The sequence below is a fragment of the Mytilus galloprovincialis genome, chromosome 13 (assembly GCF_965363235.1).
Source record: "Mytilus galloprovincialis chromosome 13, xbMytGall1.hap1.1, whole genome shotgun sequence".
In the NCBI taxonomy this organism is placed as follows: Eukaryota; Metazoa; Mollusca; class Bivalvia; order Mytilida; family Mytilidae; genus Mytilus; species Mytilus galloprovincialis.
The window spans coordinates 33,644,651-33,661,905 of NC_134850.1; the positions used below are offsets into that span (position 1 = coordinate 33,644,651).

The 17,255-nt window shown below is 29.7% G+C and overlaps 1 protein-coding gene across 8 annotated transcripts in view; it reads right to left on the minus strand.

Annotated features, from left to right (window-relative positions):
* LOC143056911 (D-glucuronyl C5-epimerase-like) overlaps positions 1–17,255 on the minus strand; it is an 84,290-nt gene that overhangs the window by 5,713 nt on the left and 61,322 nt on the right. For 7 of the 8 annotated variants that reach the window (XM_076230097.1, XM_076230098.1, XM_076230096.1 and 4 more), the window contains 5 exons: positions 15,565–15,640; positions 4,160–4,296; positions 3,463–3,637; positions 2,058–2,229; positions 358–597 (listed from right to left, as the gene is read on the minus strand). In XM_076230097.1, the coding sequence (XP_076086212.1) occupies positions 358–597; positions 2,058–2,229; positions 3,463–3,637; positions 4,160–4,275 (703 nt within the window). In that variant the 5' untranslated portion in view covers positions 4,276–4,296; positions 15,565–15,640. Of the gene's footprint in view, positions 1–357; positions 598–2,057; positions 2,230–3,462; positions 3,638–4,159; positions 4,297–6,123; positions 6,274–15,564; positions 15,641–17,255 lie in introns of those variants that run through there. The other variant, XM_076230095.1, reaches the window with a different exon arrangement.

The window sequence follows — 17,255 nt, forward strand, 5'->3', positions numbered from 1 at the left end:
CAAATTAAAACTCCAGTACAAAAGGCTCGTTGTGACAGATCATAACCAATTTAACTGAAAAAGCAAATTTCTTTTAGTGTGATGATTGTCCTGTAATATTTTTTGTATTACCTAAACCATCATTATTACTTTGGAATTTATAATTATATAAATTGTATTACGGGTACCATAAGCATGATAAGTACAAAATGTATAAACCATTTTTACAATAAATAAATGAAAGTACTATTTTTCTTTGAATCTGGTTAAAAAAAAAATTAACAAATAAACACTATAAAGAGTGACCTTTCTTTACATGAAAAATGTTCAGTTAAAATTGTATTAATTTTACTATTGCTATACTTCACAAAAAAGTACCTGATGTATCAAATTCAATGATGCTATTATCAGTAAAATCCACGTCAGTTTTAACAGCTAACTGTGACCTCCTGTCCGGTAACAGCCATTCTGATGTATCGCCCGACTCTCCGTCTTCTAGGACTTGGACCTTTGGTTTAGGTCCAGCTAGGTGTTTACTGTAATGACTCAGACCAAACTGGGCTATCTGTATTGGATAGTAATGGCCATTGGAGGTCCACTGAGTCGACATTGGGACACCTGTTTAGAAGAGTGTATCAAGCTTGAATTTAATTCATTAATAATTGAGATAAGGTCTCATGTATAGAAAAATTGTAATCTATAAAGTCAGAAAATTTTGCGATGTTTTTATTATTGCGAAAAATGCAACAGGGTTATAATCGCAATAATTCAAACTTACATTTTAAAACTTTTTATATGAATTAAACAGGATTTGTCTCAATATCGCAAAAAAATTTAATCCAATTTTGGTCTAAAATGACAAAATCGCAATAACAAATGCACACAATAATTTCTGAATTAACCAAAAGGTAATATTAGTGCAGAAAAAAATGATGAAAGATAAACAATAAGTATTCATGATAAACTCTCTCCCATTGGCACTCATACCACATCTTCTTTCATGTCTTCTTTTTATCTATTTTGATTTTTATCATGTTTATGTTTAGTAAGTCTTTAATTTTAAGCTCCTTATTGTGATATATAGGTACATTAAAGAATGAATTGAAAATACAACGGAGGATTACCTCCCCTCACACAGTGTGAGAAAATAGGGTATTACTAATAATTATCCATCTTGTATGGGAATGGATTTAGGAGCCTGTAATTCAGTGGTTGTCGTTTGTTTATGTGTTACATATTTGTTTTTCGTTCATTTTTTTACATAAATAAGGCCGTTAGTTTTCTCGTTTGAATTGTTTTACATTGTCTAATCGGGGCCTATTATAGCTGACTATGCGGTATGGGCTTTGCTCATTGTTGAAGGCCGTACGGTGACCTATAGTTGTTACAGTCTGTGTCTTTTTGGTCTTTTGTGGATAGTTGTCTCATTGGCAATCATACTGCATCTTCTTTTTTATATTATATAGGCACTGGCTGAAGCACTATCCAATCCTTTTGTCTAAATCTAATTGATTTAAGCAATAAAATCTTTGAATTGAATTGTAATATTTAACCGATTATAAAGTGACATAACTAAATATGTTGTAAACATTTCTGGTTGATGAAACTAAGTAATCTTTCCTGTAGCTGACACACAATAATAAATGATTGAATTAATTTACACTCCAACGGGCATTGAAATGATCAAACATCTGAATGAAGGGCTTAAATATAATTGTGAGAACAACATTAAGTTTGATCTATAATATTTTATTCTCATACAAGTAGTTTACGGTAAACCTACTTATTTTTGTTGACGTTTTTTCCGCACTTGCACATTTAAGCCGATTTTATAGCAGAATATTTTTATTTCTAGTGTTCTTGATTTTTTTTAAAGGAAAATCAATTTTCCATTTATTAATCAACTCACAAAAGTTGCTTGAATAAAATGTTCACGAATACTAGTTGGTTCACAGTATCAAATTTTACCTATACAATATATTACAGTAGACTCCATCTTATCATATATCGATTAAACAAATATATCAATTTTTGTAATTTTATTTCAAAAAACCAAAATGTCTATTTTAATTATTTACCATATTGGCCTGTGAGACATTTCACTCTGTTGCGCTCCTCTACATTATAGAACTCAAACGACATGAAGATGCCACCTGGCGAGTATTCTTCTGGGATGGGATGGACTTTGGAATAACTGTGCTGGAATTCAAATCTTTCATATCCATCATATGATTCTATGGATCCATAAACCTATTACAAATTTAAAAAACATAATGTTTACTTAATTTTTTAAAACAAAACAAATTTCATAAATTTTAAAGTATTTGAATTAAGTACAGTTTCAGAGTGATTTAGAGATTTGTTCATTATTGAGGACAATTTTTTACCTAGATGTCAGTTTATCTTTTTATATTGTTCAGTTCCTGTCTTTTTTCATGTCTACACTGCTACTTTTGCATAGCCATAGGTACTATTTCTGTACTAAAAATCTGTAGTACTTGAAATTTACTTTTAATATTTAGTACCATTTCTTTACCTGAAAATTATTGTAATATTTAGGTACCTGTCTTTTACAGTACTTAATTTGTACTACAAATTATTGGTACTGAAATAATACAGTCAGTGATCTCAATATTCCATGTTCATGATGTTTGAAAATCATAATATTAAGAGATTTGAAATGTAAACGCTTTTAAACTGCTTAAAATGTAATGATGTAACCAAAAATCTGTAGTACTTAAATTTCAAGTACAAATCAAGTACTGTAAAATACAGGTACCTATATATTACAATAATTTTAAAGTAGCACAATAGTACTGAATATTAAATGTAGATTTCAAGTACTACAGATACTTGGTCCAGAAATAGTACCTATGCAAAAGTAGCTGTGTACCTCATTATATACATTAAATGATACTATAATTTAACAAAGTGTAACAGCAAGATTGAGTTATCTCCCTTACAACATAGAAGAAATAAATCCATGCATGTGAAGTATTGTACAGATTGAGCACAGTTCTTTTTCATTTACTGCAGCAATTACTAGAGTTGTAATTAAGAGTCTACATTTTGAGTGTATTACACAAATGTACCCGTGGTATCCATTTCAGGGATTCTATTGTTCTTAAGTCTTTAGATCCCTTAAGATTAACAAGAGATGGAATCTGATGTTCAGTGGTTGTCTTTTGTTTATGTGGTTCATAAGTGTTTCTTGTTTTGTCGGGTTTTTTTTACAGATAAGACCCTTGGTTTTTCCATTGAATGGTTTTACACATGTCGTTTTTAGGGCCCTTTATAGCTTGATGTTCGGTGTGAGACAAGGCTCTGTGTTGAAGTCCGTACTTTGACCTATAATGGTTTACTTTTACAAATTGTGACTTGGATGAGAGAGTTGTCTCAATGGCACTCATATACCACATCTTTTTGTATCTATAGATTCATATAGATGGTAACTTTTAAGTTTATAACGAAAAAGTTGCTTACCTCAAAATATTTCTGAATAAATGAAAATGGCATGTAGACTTCTTTAGCTTCTCTGCGACATTTCTGTGAATCTTCTCCATTGATGACACATTCTATTTCCTTATACTTCAATGTGTTCTTGTTACTGTTTTCTTTAAAAGATTGTGCAACACGAGGTTGGAATCCGACATTTTCCCTGCAATTAAATAGTGAAAATTAGAGATTCTGGACTTAAATCATTACATATTGTTTCAAATCTCCTTATAAGTTTTCCTTACATAACTACAGGTACAAAATGTACAATTGTGTCAGGATAGATCTTAATTAACATTGTGTTGGTAGGCAATGAGAGGTTTACCCTACATGCCCTATCAGATTGATAAAATTTGTTTGAAATACTGAAAATTTAGAAATTATTGCAAGGTTCTTATTAATGCAAATAATGGGACTCTTTGAGTATTTTAAAAATAAGATGTCCTACATGTGTTCTGATAAAAAATAACTAAGGTACATAAGTATACCAACACATGTTGCCACAATGCAGGCTTTTTAAATTAATTCTACCTATGTCCAGTTTAACAGGCGTGCACTGATATACAGCAACTGGAACAAAGAAGTCAATAACATGTCTTACCATGCAAGACTCTGATCATGGGTAGTCAGTTTGTTAATCCACAAGGTCCAACAACTCTTCCCAACTAAGGATAATAATACTTACCGATAGAAATTATCATCCCTGTGTCCAATGTCACAGCTCCCCCATTGATAAACAGTGACCATCACAGAAAAAATTCCTAAGGATATTATAGCACTTTTTATTGACACCCGTGCCATGGTATGCTTATATACATCAACCTGAAAATAGAAAACAAATTCAAACTTGAGTAACAATGTATGCTTATATATATCATGGGAATGAATATTTTTGTTGAATCTAAATTTCAAGAATTTAAGAAGTAAAATTTCAAACAATAATCTCAGATAATATTCATGATATTAATGAAACATTCATGACGTTCCTTATCAGGCATTAAGAAAATACTGAGTTTTTAAACTTTATTTCCTACAATAGGGAAAAATCTTTTATTTAAGGTTGGCTCATACATGTATTTGTTAAATTCATAAGATTAATTGTGAAGTTAATTAACCAACTGTGTAACTTACTTACAATATACATGATGCAATATAAATGACGTAAAAGTTCATGATGTACATGTACATAAAAACATCATGAGTATGTTACAAAAAATGTGTATCAAGTATGTACATCTTATCGTGAAGAAACTATATTAGAAATGAAAATTTCATCATAAGTTTATTTGTGTCAATGACACTTGACATGTCAAGTGTAAGCATGATCAGTTAAAGTGGCTCAATAGGATAACTCTTAAAAAAAGTGTTGAATGACTTCCTTATATTTTTTCCTAAACATACTTGTTACAGTACACATGCATTGTGTCATTTCCTACTTGGGTTACTAGCTAGGTCAAAATGGTCTGTTTATTTTCAGACCAGGTTTTGTGAGTGATCGCTTGAACCAGAATACAGATCAGTTTCAGTACACAAATAAACCACAACATGTTAAATTTTTATGTGTTGCTATAACCTCAGTATTATAAACAACAATGAACAATATATAAACATTTTGTTTAAGTTTGTATTCATTTAAAAAATTCATATTTTATAATCGTTTGAGAAAGATGATGAAATAATATTTTGTAACTTGTTCCTTTTGACATATTTGACAATTACTTAATTAGTTACTTTCTCCATAACGAAATAAAAGTTTCTTTTTATTTTCTTGTTTCAAATGGAAGAAGTATTTAGGAATATTTAAATGTATATTTCCCCTAAATAAATATTAAGTATTTGTTCCCGACGTATATATAATATTTGTTCCATCGGGAACAGATATATATACAATGTACAATTTTTACATGCGTACATTGTACCACATCTTCCTATATCTAAATGTATTTACATGTATCATAGACTTCTTGATTGTTTTATTGCAATTTTTCAGAGGAACCTCGATTTTCTGTTTATATTGTCTGTCATATACAACAATGTAAGGTGAAACAAATTTATCTGTTTATGTTGACGTAAATATAATATTTGTTCCATCGAGAACAGATATTCTAAATGTTCCATAGAATTCTGAATTGATTTATAACAATTTTTCAGAGGAACTTCTGTAAGGTAAATCAAATTTATCTGTTTATTTTGACATACATCATTTGTACATCACTACTTTTAATATTCTGGATGTCCCAATGAACACACTTATTATCCTAGACCACAGAATATCTACTTGATATACATTTCAAAATGAAAACAAACATATGATGCTGGAAATAAAATTGGAAACACACTTTTGACAGATGGTATAAATCTTCAAATTGACTGAATGTTGAATGATAACTGTATAATTAGAGACATATTATGTCCCTCTGGTATAATATTAATGTACACATCAAATGTAGTGAAATATAATGAGAAATACAGAAAAAAAAGTATTTTGTGCAGAGCAAATACATTAATATTAATGTACAGTGTATGTAACAGTGTCAGTGTACTGTAAGTGAAAGGTGTAAAGTTCATAAAGTTCAATATTCATTGATATAAATTTGTTCAATCATAACAACCATCTAAAACAGTGAAACTTAACATTCATAATCTTACCCATCGTAACATTGATTATCTGTCAAAATTTCAAGTGAAATAAAACCATCCTTTGTTCTTAATTCCTAATTAATTCGTTCAAAGAAAGAAATATTCCGCAAATATGTAATCCAGATGCCAGACATAACTTATACCTCCTTTACAGAAGAGTAAAATCGAAGGGAAGTAATCCATGTAGAAAAATTTACCTGCTTGAAACAGCACAGGTGTGGTCTTTTCACATTATGATGATTTTGGTAGAATGAAAACAAGTTAAATTTTCACAATAGCTCAAATACAATATAAAACATTTTAAATGCCACGAAAAACTCAGGTTATATTAAATTGAAAACATTCTATTTTGTAATTGAGTTGAATGAAATAAACAATAGATGTTCTAATATGATAATGAAGGGGTAATTATACAAATGATTTTTTTTTTTTTTTGTGCAAGGCACCACTGTTGTATATTATTAGCTTTATCTCATCTGCTTGTCACCATATATCATAAGTAATAGATACCCTTTAAATAATCAATTAAATATGTAAAATAAGCAAATAAAGTATGACAAATGTTGCCTGCATCAAATTACTAGATATTTTAGTTGTTAACAAATGGTAATAATTAGTTGATATTACATCTGCAGTATTATGTTTTTATGGGACATGTTTTCTGAAAAGATTTATTTTATTTATTATGCATTAGATTATAACTGAAAAGATTAAAAAAAAAATCAATTAATTTGATTTAATACCAGGTTTCAACTGATATTTAAATTAATCTTTTTTTACTGTCCTTCAAATTTTTCAAACTCATATCATTCACTTTGTTTGGGTAACTGTTTAACTTTTTGTTTAAGAACTCAGAGCTAAATATAATTATTACACTTTTTTACTGAGCTTTTGTAGTGGATTTTTGGTCAAATTCATGTTTAGCCCTTCAAAAATGTTTGCTTTACAATTCCCTTTCAGATATATATTGGTATAAATATTTATTAAAAATAAATTAAAAAATGGAAATAAATAAATAAATTGAATTAATTAATAAAAAAAAACACTTTGAAAGACTATGTGTTTTTTGTGACACATAGTTGTGACCTATAGTTGTTAATTAATGTCTGTGGCATTTTGGTTTTTTTGTGGATAGTTGTCTCATTGGCAATCATACCACATCTTCTTTTTTATATGGTCACTTAGTACCAATACTAAATATTACAAGCAGATATATCATCCTTAATTTGTCTGCTCCTGAAATATCTCTATACATATTACATGTACTAGTGTACATGTAGAGCTCTGCAATGCAATGAGACGAATAACCTGTTAAAGAACAATAGCTAGGCAAAGTTATTTCAATGACTGACCTCTGAATGTCTTAGTTAAGCGAACTTTTCAGTTACTTTCCTGCGAAACTTCTGAAAAGACATTTATCCATTTGTATGGTGACTTCTATCTTGGAGACTCTTGAAAATGAATTTCTCTCAATTGCCAGATGTTTTTACTTCTTTTACCAACATTTCAAAATTGTAAGTGAAAAATATATCAAGCCTATTTTCAATTCAGCGCTACCGTAAAGCAGGGTCAGGGCTGCTTTTACTTAGTGACAAACAGGTGATAATAGGTTAGGTGGGAGGGGTAGTGTTTAATAACTTTCCAAACTTAAGATCAATTGAACTATTTTATCAGAGAGATACCATTTTTTGTTTGTGGTTGTCCCACAATATTGTTGACCAAATTTTACTCACATCAAAGGGAATATAATCTAACAATGATAGAACTTATCTTAATTTTCAAAATGATACTCAGAAAACTCCATAAAAATGGTTGGCAATAATATGATATCTCCTTCATTTTACAAACAGTAGTAATGGTCAATATTTAATATGTTACATACAATCAAGACAAGAATTACATTTATTTATTTGAAAATATAGCTATATATGATTGAAATTAGATATTTATTTATCTTAGGGGGATAAGAAAAATTCTATATAAATGCCACATTGCTATTTGCAAGCTAACCTTATACATTTTGTAATTCCTTGTTTGTGAATTTAATTATTCCATTTAAAAGTAATACAGCCTTTCAAAATTTAAACAAAGTTAGTTTTATGTTCATAATTTGCAATTATCCCTCTTAAACATGCACAATAAAAAATCTACAGATGAAATATCAACTTAATATTATTACCATTTGTTATTTTTTAGTGACATTCAGCTTAAATATCTAGTAATTTGATGCAGGCAACATTTGTCATGCTTTATATGCTTATTTTACATATTTAATTGATTATTTAAAAGATATATCTATTACATATATATGATATATGGTGACAACAAGATTAGATATAGCTATAAATATACAATGATGGTACCTTGTACAAAAAATAAAATCATTTATATAATTGAAGATTATCATTACACCTTCATTATAATATAGGGCAGCTTTTGTTTTATGGATCCAACTGAACTACTAAAAATAGAATGAATTCAATTTTATATAATCTTAGTAATTCATTGCATTTTCAACCTACATAAAGTAAAAAGCCGTAGGAGATGTGGGGATATTCATCCATGATTTTTGGACAACACAAATTGATTTGTTAAATGGAGATCGTAAATTTATGTCAAGTTTGCTCTTCTCAAAGTTAGAAAGGGGCAGAGACCTATCAACAAGAGTTTGACTAATATCACACAGCTTTCATGATTTGTTTGAAATTAGGAAAGTAGAAACAAAATTTTATAAAAAAAAACAATTCACAATTTTTTTTTCCATGAGTGCAATATCTAACAAAAAATTGTTTAGATTTTCCAGGTTTAATTAAATCATATGTGTACTATTAACCAGCCTCATCCCTGTTGCAACTTTATTCCGTTGACAATATCCTGATGTGAATTTTTGACTTATATTAATAGTTCATAAAATCTTTTATTTAAAAAGACAAATTTTTCAAACCTTTTAAACCATAATATGCAAAAAAATTATAAAAATGAGGTATAATTTATTAAATGTTAATATGTCTACACATGAAAAAGTAGTTAGAAAAATAATGAGAGAACCAAATGCTATATGACTATTGAATGGTGTTGCTAATCTCTTGTATTGTATATATCTCTGGAAGAGTACTTGAGTTCAGTTTGAAATCTTATCAATGAATTTTCTAGATAGTACATATTTTCAATATAGAAACATAATATATAGTCTCTCCATCATGAGTAAAACCCAGCAACACTTCAATAAATGATAGTTAAGAATTACAGGTAGCTTTTACCTGTCAATAATGACCTATTACTGATATATCTAGTAAGATAAAGTATACAGTCAATTATCAATTATTGTTAAAGTGGAGATAACTCCTCAGATGTTTAACATGGTCAATTAGGACCTAATTGACCAATGTTTAGTCAGACTGTAATATAAAAACGCTTGGCCTTGTGTTACCTTTCACCATGTACTTAAGTCAATTAGTAGGTAATGAAAAGGTCAAGGAATGTCATGGATACAATATATCATGACTTCCTGTCTAAGAAGATTGATTTTTTTGTAAAAATGTCTTGAAGAAGATATAGCGCTCTGATTGTCTTAACAGCTGAGACTAATCCATTAATCTTCCTTTTTATACAAGTATTGTTAGATGAAAACATTACACTGAAATATTCTTGAAATATGGTAGATCTGATTGCTAAATATTATATTTGAAAATCATACGTCAGCAGTATATATAGAATTTTGCATTTATACATGCAGTTAAAATTGATGTAAACTTATACAGCTGGTGTAAAGGGGTAGGTACTATCCCCGAAGGTATTTAAACTTTTTATATAAACGTACATTTTCCACATGATACATGTATATAATAAGAAGATGTAGTATGATTGCTAATGAAAAACCTTTCCACTAGAGACAAATTCAAACAACATCAAAATTAACAGCCCATTATAAGGTCATCATGTATATAATAGCCTTCAACAATGAAAAAACCCATGCCCATAACAAGCTGTAAAAGTCCACAACATTACAATTCTATTATATTATTATTTTCCTATTTTCCTCAACATCTGAAATTTCATCAATCTTCTCAAATCCTTCCCCCTGGTCCCTCCCTGGATGTGTATTGTTGTAACAATTTAATTTTGGAAAAAATTTGACCTGTTGACCTTGAGAAATCAAACATTGATACAACTGTCTGTATGTCTTATCCTTAGACGGCAATCTAATAACAATCAGAATGAAAAACATATTTTTTAGGTAGATATTGACCAAAAACCCACACATTGAGTCAAAATAAATGAGATAGTGTCATATCTATTCATTACTCTGGTACAGTTAAAATAGATACAAATTGTTTAATTATTATCTAATCCAGAATTGGCTCATCTAGTTCCCCACAATGTACCTGAATGTTTTTATGACACACACAGAGCTGTCATGTTTAGTTACATAATTTATTGATAGATTGTTTAAACATGATATAGAGATGTCAGTCAGAAACTGTTGGTCTGTTTACAAACTTAAACTTCATAACAATGGGAGGGAACTCTTCAACTGTCATATAAATTAAACAGTATGATTAATAAATCAAATTTAAGTCCCAATAAAATGCATGTGGTAAGAGGAAACTTCAGCCATTGTTATATAGTATAATAATTTATATTCTTAATATCTTTACATGAAATATTTTGTTGTGGCTGCTTATAATTACAATGGCAGTGACCTTAATTGACTTAAATGAACCAAATGAAGAAGGGAGGTATTTTTATCTGGATATTACTTTATCTAATACCAGGAAAGAATATTATGTCTCCTAAATTTGGCAGTATTTTAGTCAGGATCAAAACCCTGACAGTGCTATTTGTTTAGGTCAAGATGACGACCATCTACTTTGACCAATTGTCACTTGAGCTGACCATTGTTCGTTTATGCATTAAAATTTATGAAGTTTGAAAAGGAACAAAAATTGTCAATAATTTTTATTGTGTAGAAATTTAGTGTGTATTTAGTATGCCAATATTGTGTTTCATTTTATACCATAATGGATAATTTTTTATTATATGACTATAATTGTACTCAAATATGAATGTTTTCTAAAGGCATCTCATTTCTGTTATTTTATGCAATCCCAAAATGTTATATCATTTCAAATAATGGAAAGAAAATCCAACATTTTACAATGAGCTTCATAATCACATGTATTGTAAATAAAAAAAATTAAAGAATGCAAACCACTATTCATGATTGCATTCTAAATATGTACAATCGAAATGTATATATCAGATGCATTCTTTATTATCGCTTCCATAGTATTATATCAATTATATCGCATAAATCAATGATGACTCAAATTTGTTTTCAATAAAATCTTTACATACATTCCTCAATCTTCTTTTCAAAAGCTTTTAAATGTGTTTACCTTGTATAGGTATGAATGTATACAGATCATTTCAGATATAATGTTGTTGACATATGCACAATCGCTGTGGACTTTATTAAATTACGTGCACATTTTTGTTTTCTTTCCAGGAAGAATAAAAGATTATATTCGTGCCAAAGATATAAAATTTCCTGATAGAAAATTGAAGATGCGGTTAGAGATCATGATGAAGATGTAGAGGTTGTGATGACGGTATAAGTAGGGTACTTCAACATTAATCTTATAGCACAATAAAATAAAAAAAATGAACTTTCTGTACATATACTGTACAATAAACTTCAGTCGTTAGCATTTGAGTTGTGCTGCTTTTGTGATTCAAAAGCATTAATAATGACTAGCTCACGATAGTTTTGAATGCATGTTTACCTTAAGGCAAATTATTCATTCTAAAATAAAAGGAGCAATCAGTGGCAGATCCAGAGAAGGGGTTCCGGGGTTGAAACCCCCCTTTTTTGGACGGTCAATGCATTTGAATTCCAATCTAATGGGGACATATAGTTAGATATAAAAAAGAAGATGTGGTATGATTGCTAATGAGACAACTGTCCACAAGAGACCAAAATGACACATACATTAACAACTATAGGTCACCTTATGGCCTTCAACAATGAACAAAGCCCATACCACATAGTCAGCTATAAAAGGCCCTGATATGACAATGTAAAACAATTCAAACGAGAAAACTAACGGCCTTATTTATATAAAGAAATGAAACTCCTTTTGATCTTGAGTTTGGAACCCCCACCCTTTACAAAATGGCTGGATCCACCCCATGCAATGCACAAAGCCTATTAATGTAAGATTTTTTTATTATGAGAAATGCCTCATACCTTGAATCAGTTCCAACACAACCTAACAAAAGTTTACTTCATCATAAAAAAGAAACCTCTTTACAGCCACAGAAAATTAAATAATATCAGATATGAGGAAATAACTATGTAATAAATATGTATTTATTATTGAAATACACAAATAGTTTTTTCTCAGTACTAGGTCATAAACAGATTTACAATCTCACAATAAAAATTGAAAAAATACATTTATCATATTATAGTATGGCGTTCATTATCACTGGACTAGTATATATTTGTTTAGGGGCCAGCTGAAGGACGCCTCCGGGTGCTGGAATCTCTCGCTACATTGAAGACCTGTTGGTGACCCTCTGCTGTTGTTTTTTATTTGGTCGGGTTGTCTCTTTGACACATTCCCCATTTCCATTCTCAATTTTATTTTTATGCATCCCAACATGTTTTTACGATACTAGTACATTTGTATATAAAAGTAAAAATCAAAATATGTTAAGCTGTAATTATTTGTATTTAAGCATAAGAATTGAACCATTTAGAATAAATGTTTAATAATAAAAGTCAATAATGTTATATTATTACAGAATCAATGGAAGTGCCCTTGTAAGAAGATTGAACTGTTGGATAATTCTGATTGTGATCATCAAGTGTTTTGAAGCCGTTAAGAATTTGATGAGAACATTATAGTTTCTATTTTGGTTTTAAGGAGATCTGAGGTATATTTGTTGTGAGAATTTTCTGTTTTTCTGTTCTTTTTGTTGAAAAATAGCAATTTAAACGAAAATTGAGCTTTTAATTAAGTAATCAGTGTGATGGACTGACTTTATATTGCAATTAAGTTTTCGTTCAAATTCCCGATTTGTGTTTAAATTTGTGGAGAAGGAGTAATTGTAAAACTCATAATTTTCTGCAATCTGCATTTCAAAGATTGTTTGTTAAATTATCAAATGATAGCTTAGCATCTAGGATTTTCTTCAGAAATTAGTTAGAAAATTGGAGGCATTTTGTTGAATGGTTGAAGGCATTAAAGTTCTTTGAGATCAATTACGTGATAAGTGCTGCAAAATGCACTTTGGGTTTTCCCAAATTTCACTGAAATTCTAAATTCGTACAAGTGTTAACCTATGTTACAGCAACTGATAAATTTAACTTTACTTTTATCTAGAGCAAAAACATTTTATAAATTTGACAATGGAAACTGGGAAATCGTGTCAAAGAGACAACAACCGACCAAAGAGCAGAAAACAGCCAAAGACTACCAATGGGTATTTAACATAGAGAGAAATCTTTTTTAAGATACTGTAAGTCATTTTAAAATGTCAGTACTTTGTGGAAGGAGCAGTTGCTTCGGGTGACCGTATCCTTCCACCTAAAGAATTCCGGTTCTTGTGCACCAGGTTTTCTAAACAACTAAATTTAAATGACAACTTTCCAAATCTATGGTTTTGGTTGGAATTTGCAAAATCACATATTAGTTGACTTCTTATTGCTGCAAACAGCATGTGCATTAAAATTCAGGCTTTTGGTTTTAGTCAATCAACTTTTTTATTTTTTATGCAATTAATGTAATTTGAACATGATAAACATGAGAATTTAATGAGTTAGTTCATTTGATTTGTAAATTCAATATGAAATTTCAATTTAGCATGTGCATTATTGAATACAAATAGATACTGAATTCCTGATCTGAATTAACACATGATTTATAATACCCTTTTGTTTTCAATGTTTTATAAATGAAAATAAGCAAATAACATGCACAACAAGTTTGTTCCCATTTATCAAACTGTCAAATCTTAACAAATGCACTTTTTTCAAAAGCTTGGATAGGAGCCAGTATAATACTTGTAGTTTAATAGTCTGAATATTAAATTTTGATAGGGTCTAATATTACACACCTAGACATATAGAAATATACGGAGATCCTGAAAAATGGTTTTATTATTAGGTATAAAGATCATCTTCAACATGCAGACAAAAGAAAAAGCACTTTAAAATTTTACACGTATCCGCTAACTTTTTGATAAATGTTGACAGGATTCCATAAATTAAATGCCTCATAAATTTGTATAAATTTGAATTAATAAGCTTGCAATTCAACACAGTTTTGAGTACCATTTAGATTCACGTTTTTGTTAAGATTTTAGCGAAGTAAATAGACAAGATACCCTTTTACCAACAGGGAATATCCATTAAAATGTTTTGAAATATTTGAATGTATGAGTCAAAGGTCAATTAGCCTTAAAATATATGTTTTAAATGACGTTTAAAATGGGTCTTTTTATCCTTTTAAGTTTTGTCATGTCCATTAAGCATGTAGAAAAGATAATTTATTATTTTTTACCTTAAAGATATTTTGTTGTGTAAACAGTTATTTCCTTAACTTGTAACACAGATTGAATATGTATAGATGGTACAATTTAAAACTGTGACTTTACATATGCTTAACTCATATTTTCCGATCTCTGCCTCTATTTTACTTCCTTAAAATAGTCAAATCAAAGTCTATAGATTGAACATATAAGATGTTACAATTTCAAGCTGTGACTTTACATATGATTAACTCATATTTCCCCATCTCGACTCGACCATTCTTCCTTAACATTATGAGTCAAGTCAGTCAAAATCTATGTAGCAGATATTTCATTTGGTTTCAGAATTTATTTCCCCCAAAAAATAATTAGGTCCTGATTGACGTATTTTTAGTACAAAATAAAACTTTCCTGAGAAGGTATTATGGTAAGTTTTCATGAGAGGATACACAGTTTGATGAAAAATATAATTTACATTTAACAATGAGCAGTAGCTCAATTGCTATGGAATTAAAGTTCTTAACAGGTCCCTCTTTCCCTAAATTATGCTGTTTATTGTACTTATAATGTGTATTGGTCGATTGTTAGTGTTTATTGGTCGATTGATAATATTTATTGGTCGATTGATAATGTTTATTGGTCGATTGATAATGTTTAATGCTTGTTTCAGCACTGTTGGTTATGTCATGGCATTTGTATTTGTGGAAGAATCAAGAGAAACAAGAGAGTACCAAAACAAATGGCAACAAAATGGCAATTGTTGTCAATTAAAATAGGAATTGAACACACCTCGCCATGAGCAGGTTTAGGACACGCAACTTTGGTGTTGACTGGCTCATAATCTCTGTAAGTGAACTTCTACACCACAAGCACCTAGCAATATTGTTAGTTATATATATTTATTATACTTACAGTTCAAAGAATGAGCATAATTTCTTTTCTTTTCCAACTGAATTATTCCGTTTCAACTTAAATTGTCATATCATTTCTGTAAAGAGAAAGAATGTAATTGTCAAGCTAAAATTAACATAAAACTTTTATAAAAAGAGACCTTTCAGATACCCAGTCTCAAGTACAGTGTATTGTATTCAGAGACATTTCAGTATTTATATATAAATGGCAAGGTGTACTCAACTGGTATAGAGAAGTTGTAACTAATTTCTATGTTATTTTACGCCTGTAGCTGGGAATTGTCTCTTGTGGGTGGTTATTTGGGAATCATTACACTCCCAACTTTAACAAACGTACTTCAATCTAAATCTGGAATAAGATTGTCTTTAATAGTTTATATTTCCTTTAATATCTTTTCTTTTTTTAGGGGTGGGGGGTTGCAAACCCTCTGGCATGGGGTGTGAATTTTCCAAATTTATTGTCTGCCATGACACCTCTAGCTAATTTGCTCATCAAACTAATTAAATCTAAAATAAACTGCTTTGAGCTTCTATTCTAAACCTCCTTTTTCTTCTGCGATGTACTTAATTAGTGCATTGAATTAGTCTGGAAATTAACTAAGTAACCTTGCATCATAAACCAGATATTTGTTAACCAATTATCTTCCAAATGGTCAGTTCTATTTTTAGTTTCTGCTGTAACTCACCAAAGAACAGTTAGAATCATTCGCCTTAGTCAGATTTTAATTATTGAAAAATAATAAACCCCCAATATTAACTAGTAATTGTAGAATTATACAGTCTATATGGCTCTCAGGGTGCCCAGAGATAATTGTTTTACTTGGTAATAAATTTGAATAATTGTTTTCAGAGAAATTGTTTTGACAAAGTAAAAGGGAAGCATTTAGTGCAGTTGAACATAACACCCCATTGCACAGTCTAATGCAGTTGTTTTAAATCACTTTTACAACAGCTGTAAATTCAGATCAAGCATAATTTCTTTAAAATGGCTAATATTTTCTCCATTTTCCAAAAGAAATGATTTTTCTGCATGTTAGAGTTCTGAAACTATTTTTGCATGTGAAATGAAATAATGTATAGCAGGCATATATCATAATGTTATTAAATCATCCATCAGAAAACAGTCTTTTGTAGCATTGATATCATGCAATCATCACTTGAACATTTATGGCATGAACATATTTCTTTATGAGCTGAGATTGTGACTTCTAAATTTCAGAAGACTGATAAAATGTTCTGCAATGGAGGATAAATTGTTATTAAGTTTGCCTTACTATTTTTGTTGTTGACCCTTACTCTTAATTCCAAAACCATCATGCAAGGCTTGCCAAAATGCCTGTTTATGCCTTCTCCTCCTTTTTTTTCACCAAAATTTTCAATATTTATATATATAAATTAAATCATACTGTCTGTAAAGGCATTTCATTCTACAATTATCACTAGACAATACTTGTGTCTCTTTTTAACTTAAGTTGTATAATCTCCTCTCCCCCTTTTTCACCATTATTTCTCAATATATAGAAATGAATCATACCAGCTGTTGAGGCATTCCATTCTACAAATTATCACTGGACAATACTCTCCACTTGACACATACCAACACAACCAAGTTTATAAATTATCAAATAAATACACTACTTCACAAGCAATAGAATGAAAGGTCAGTTTAAGGTAAATGACCATTGAAATTGA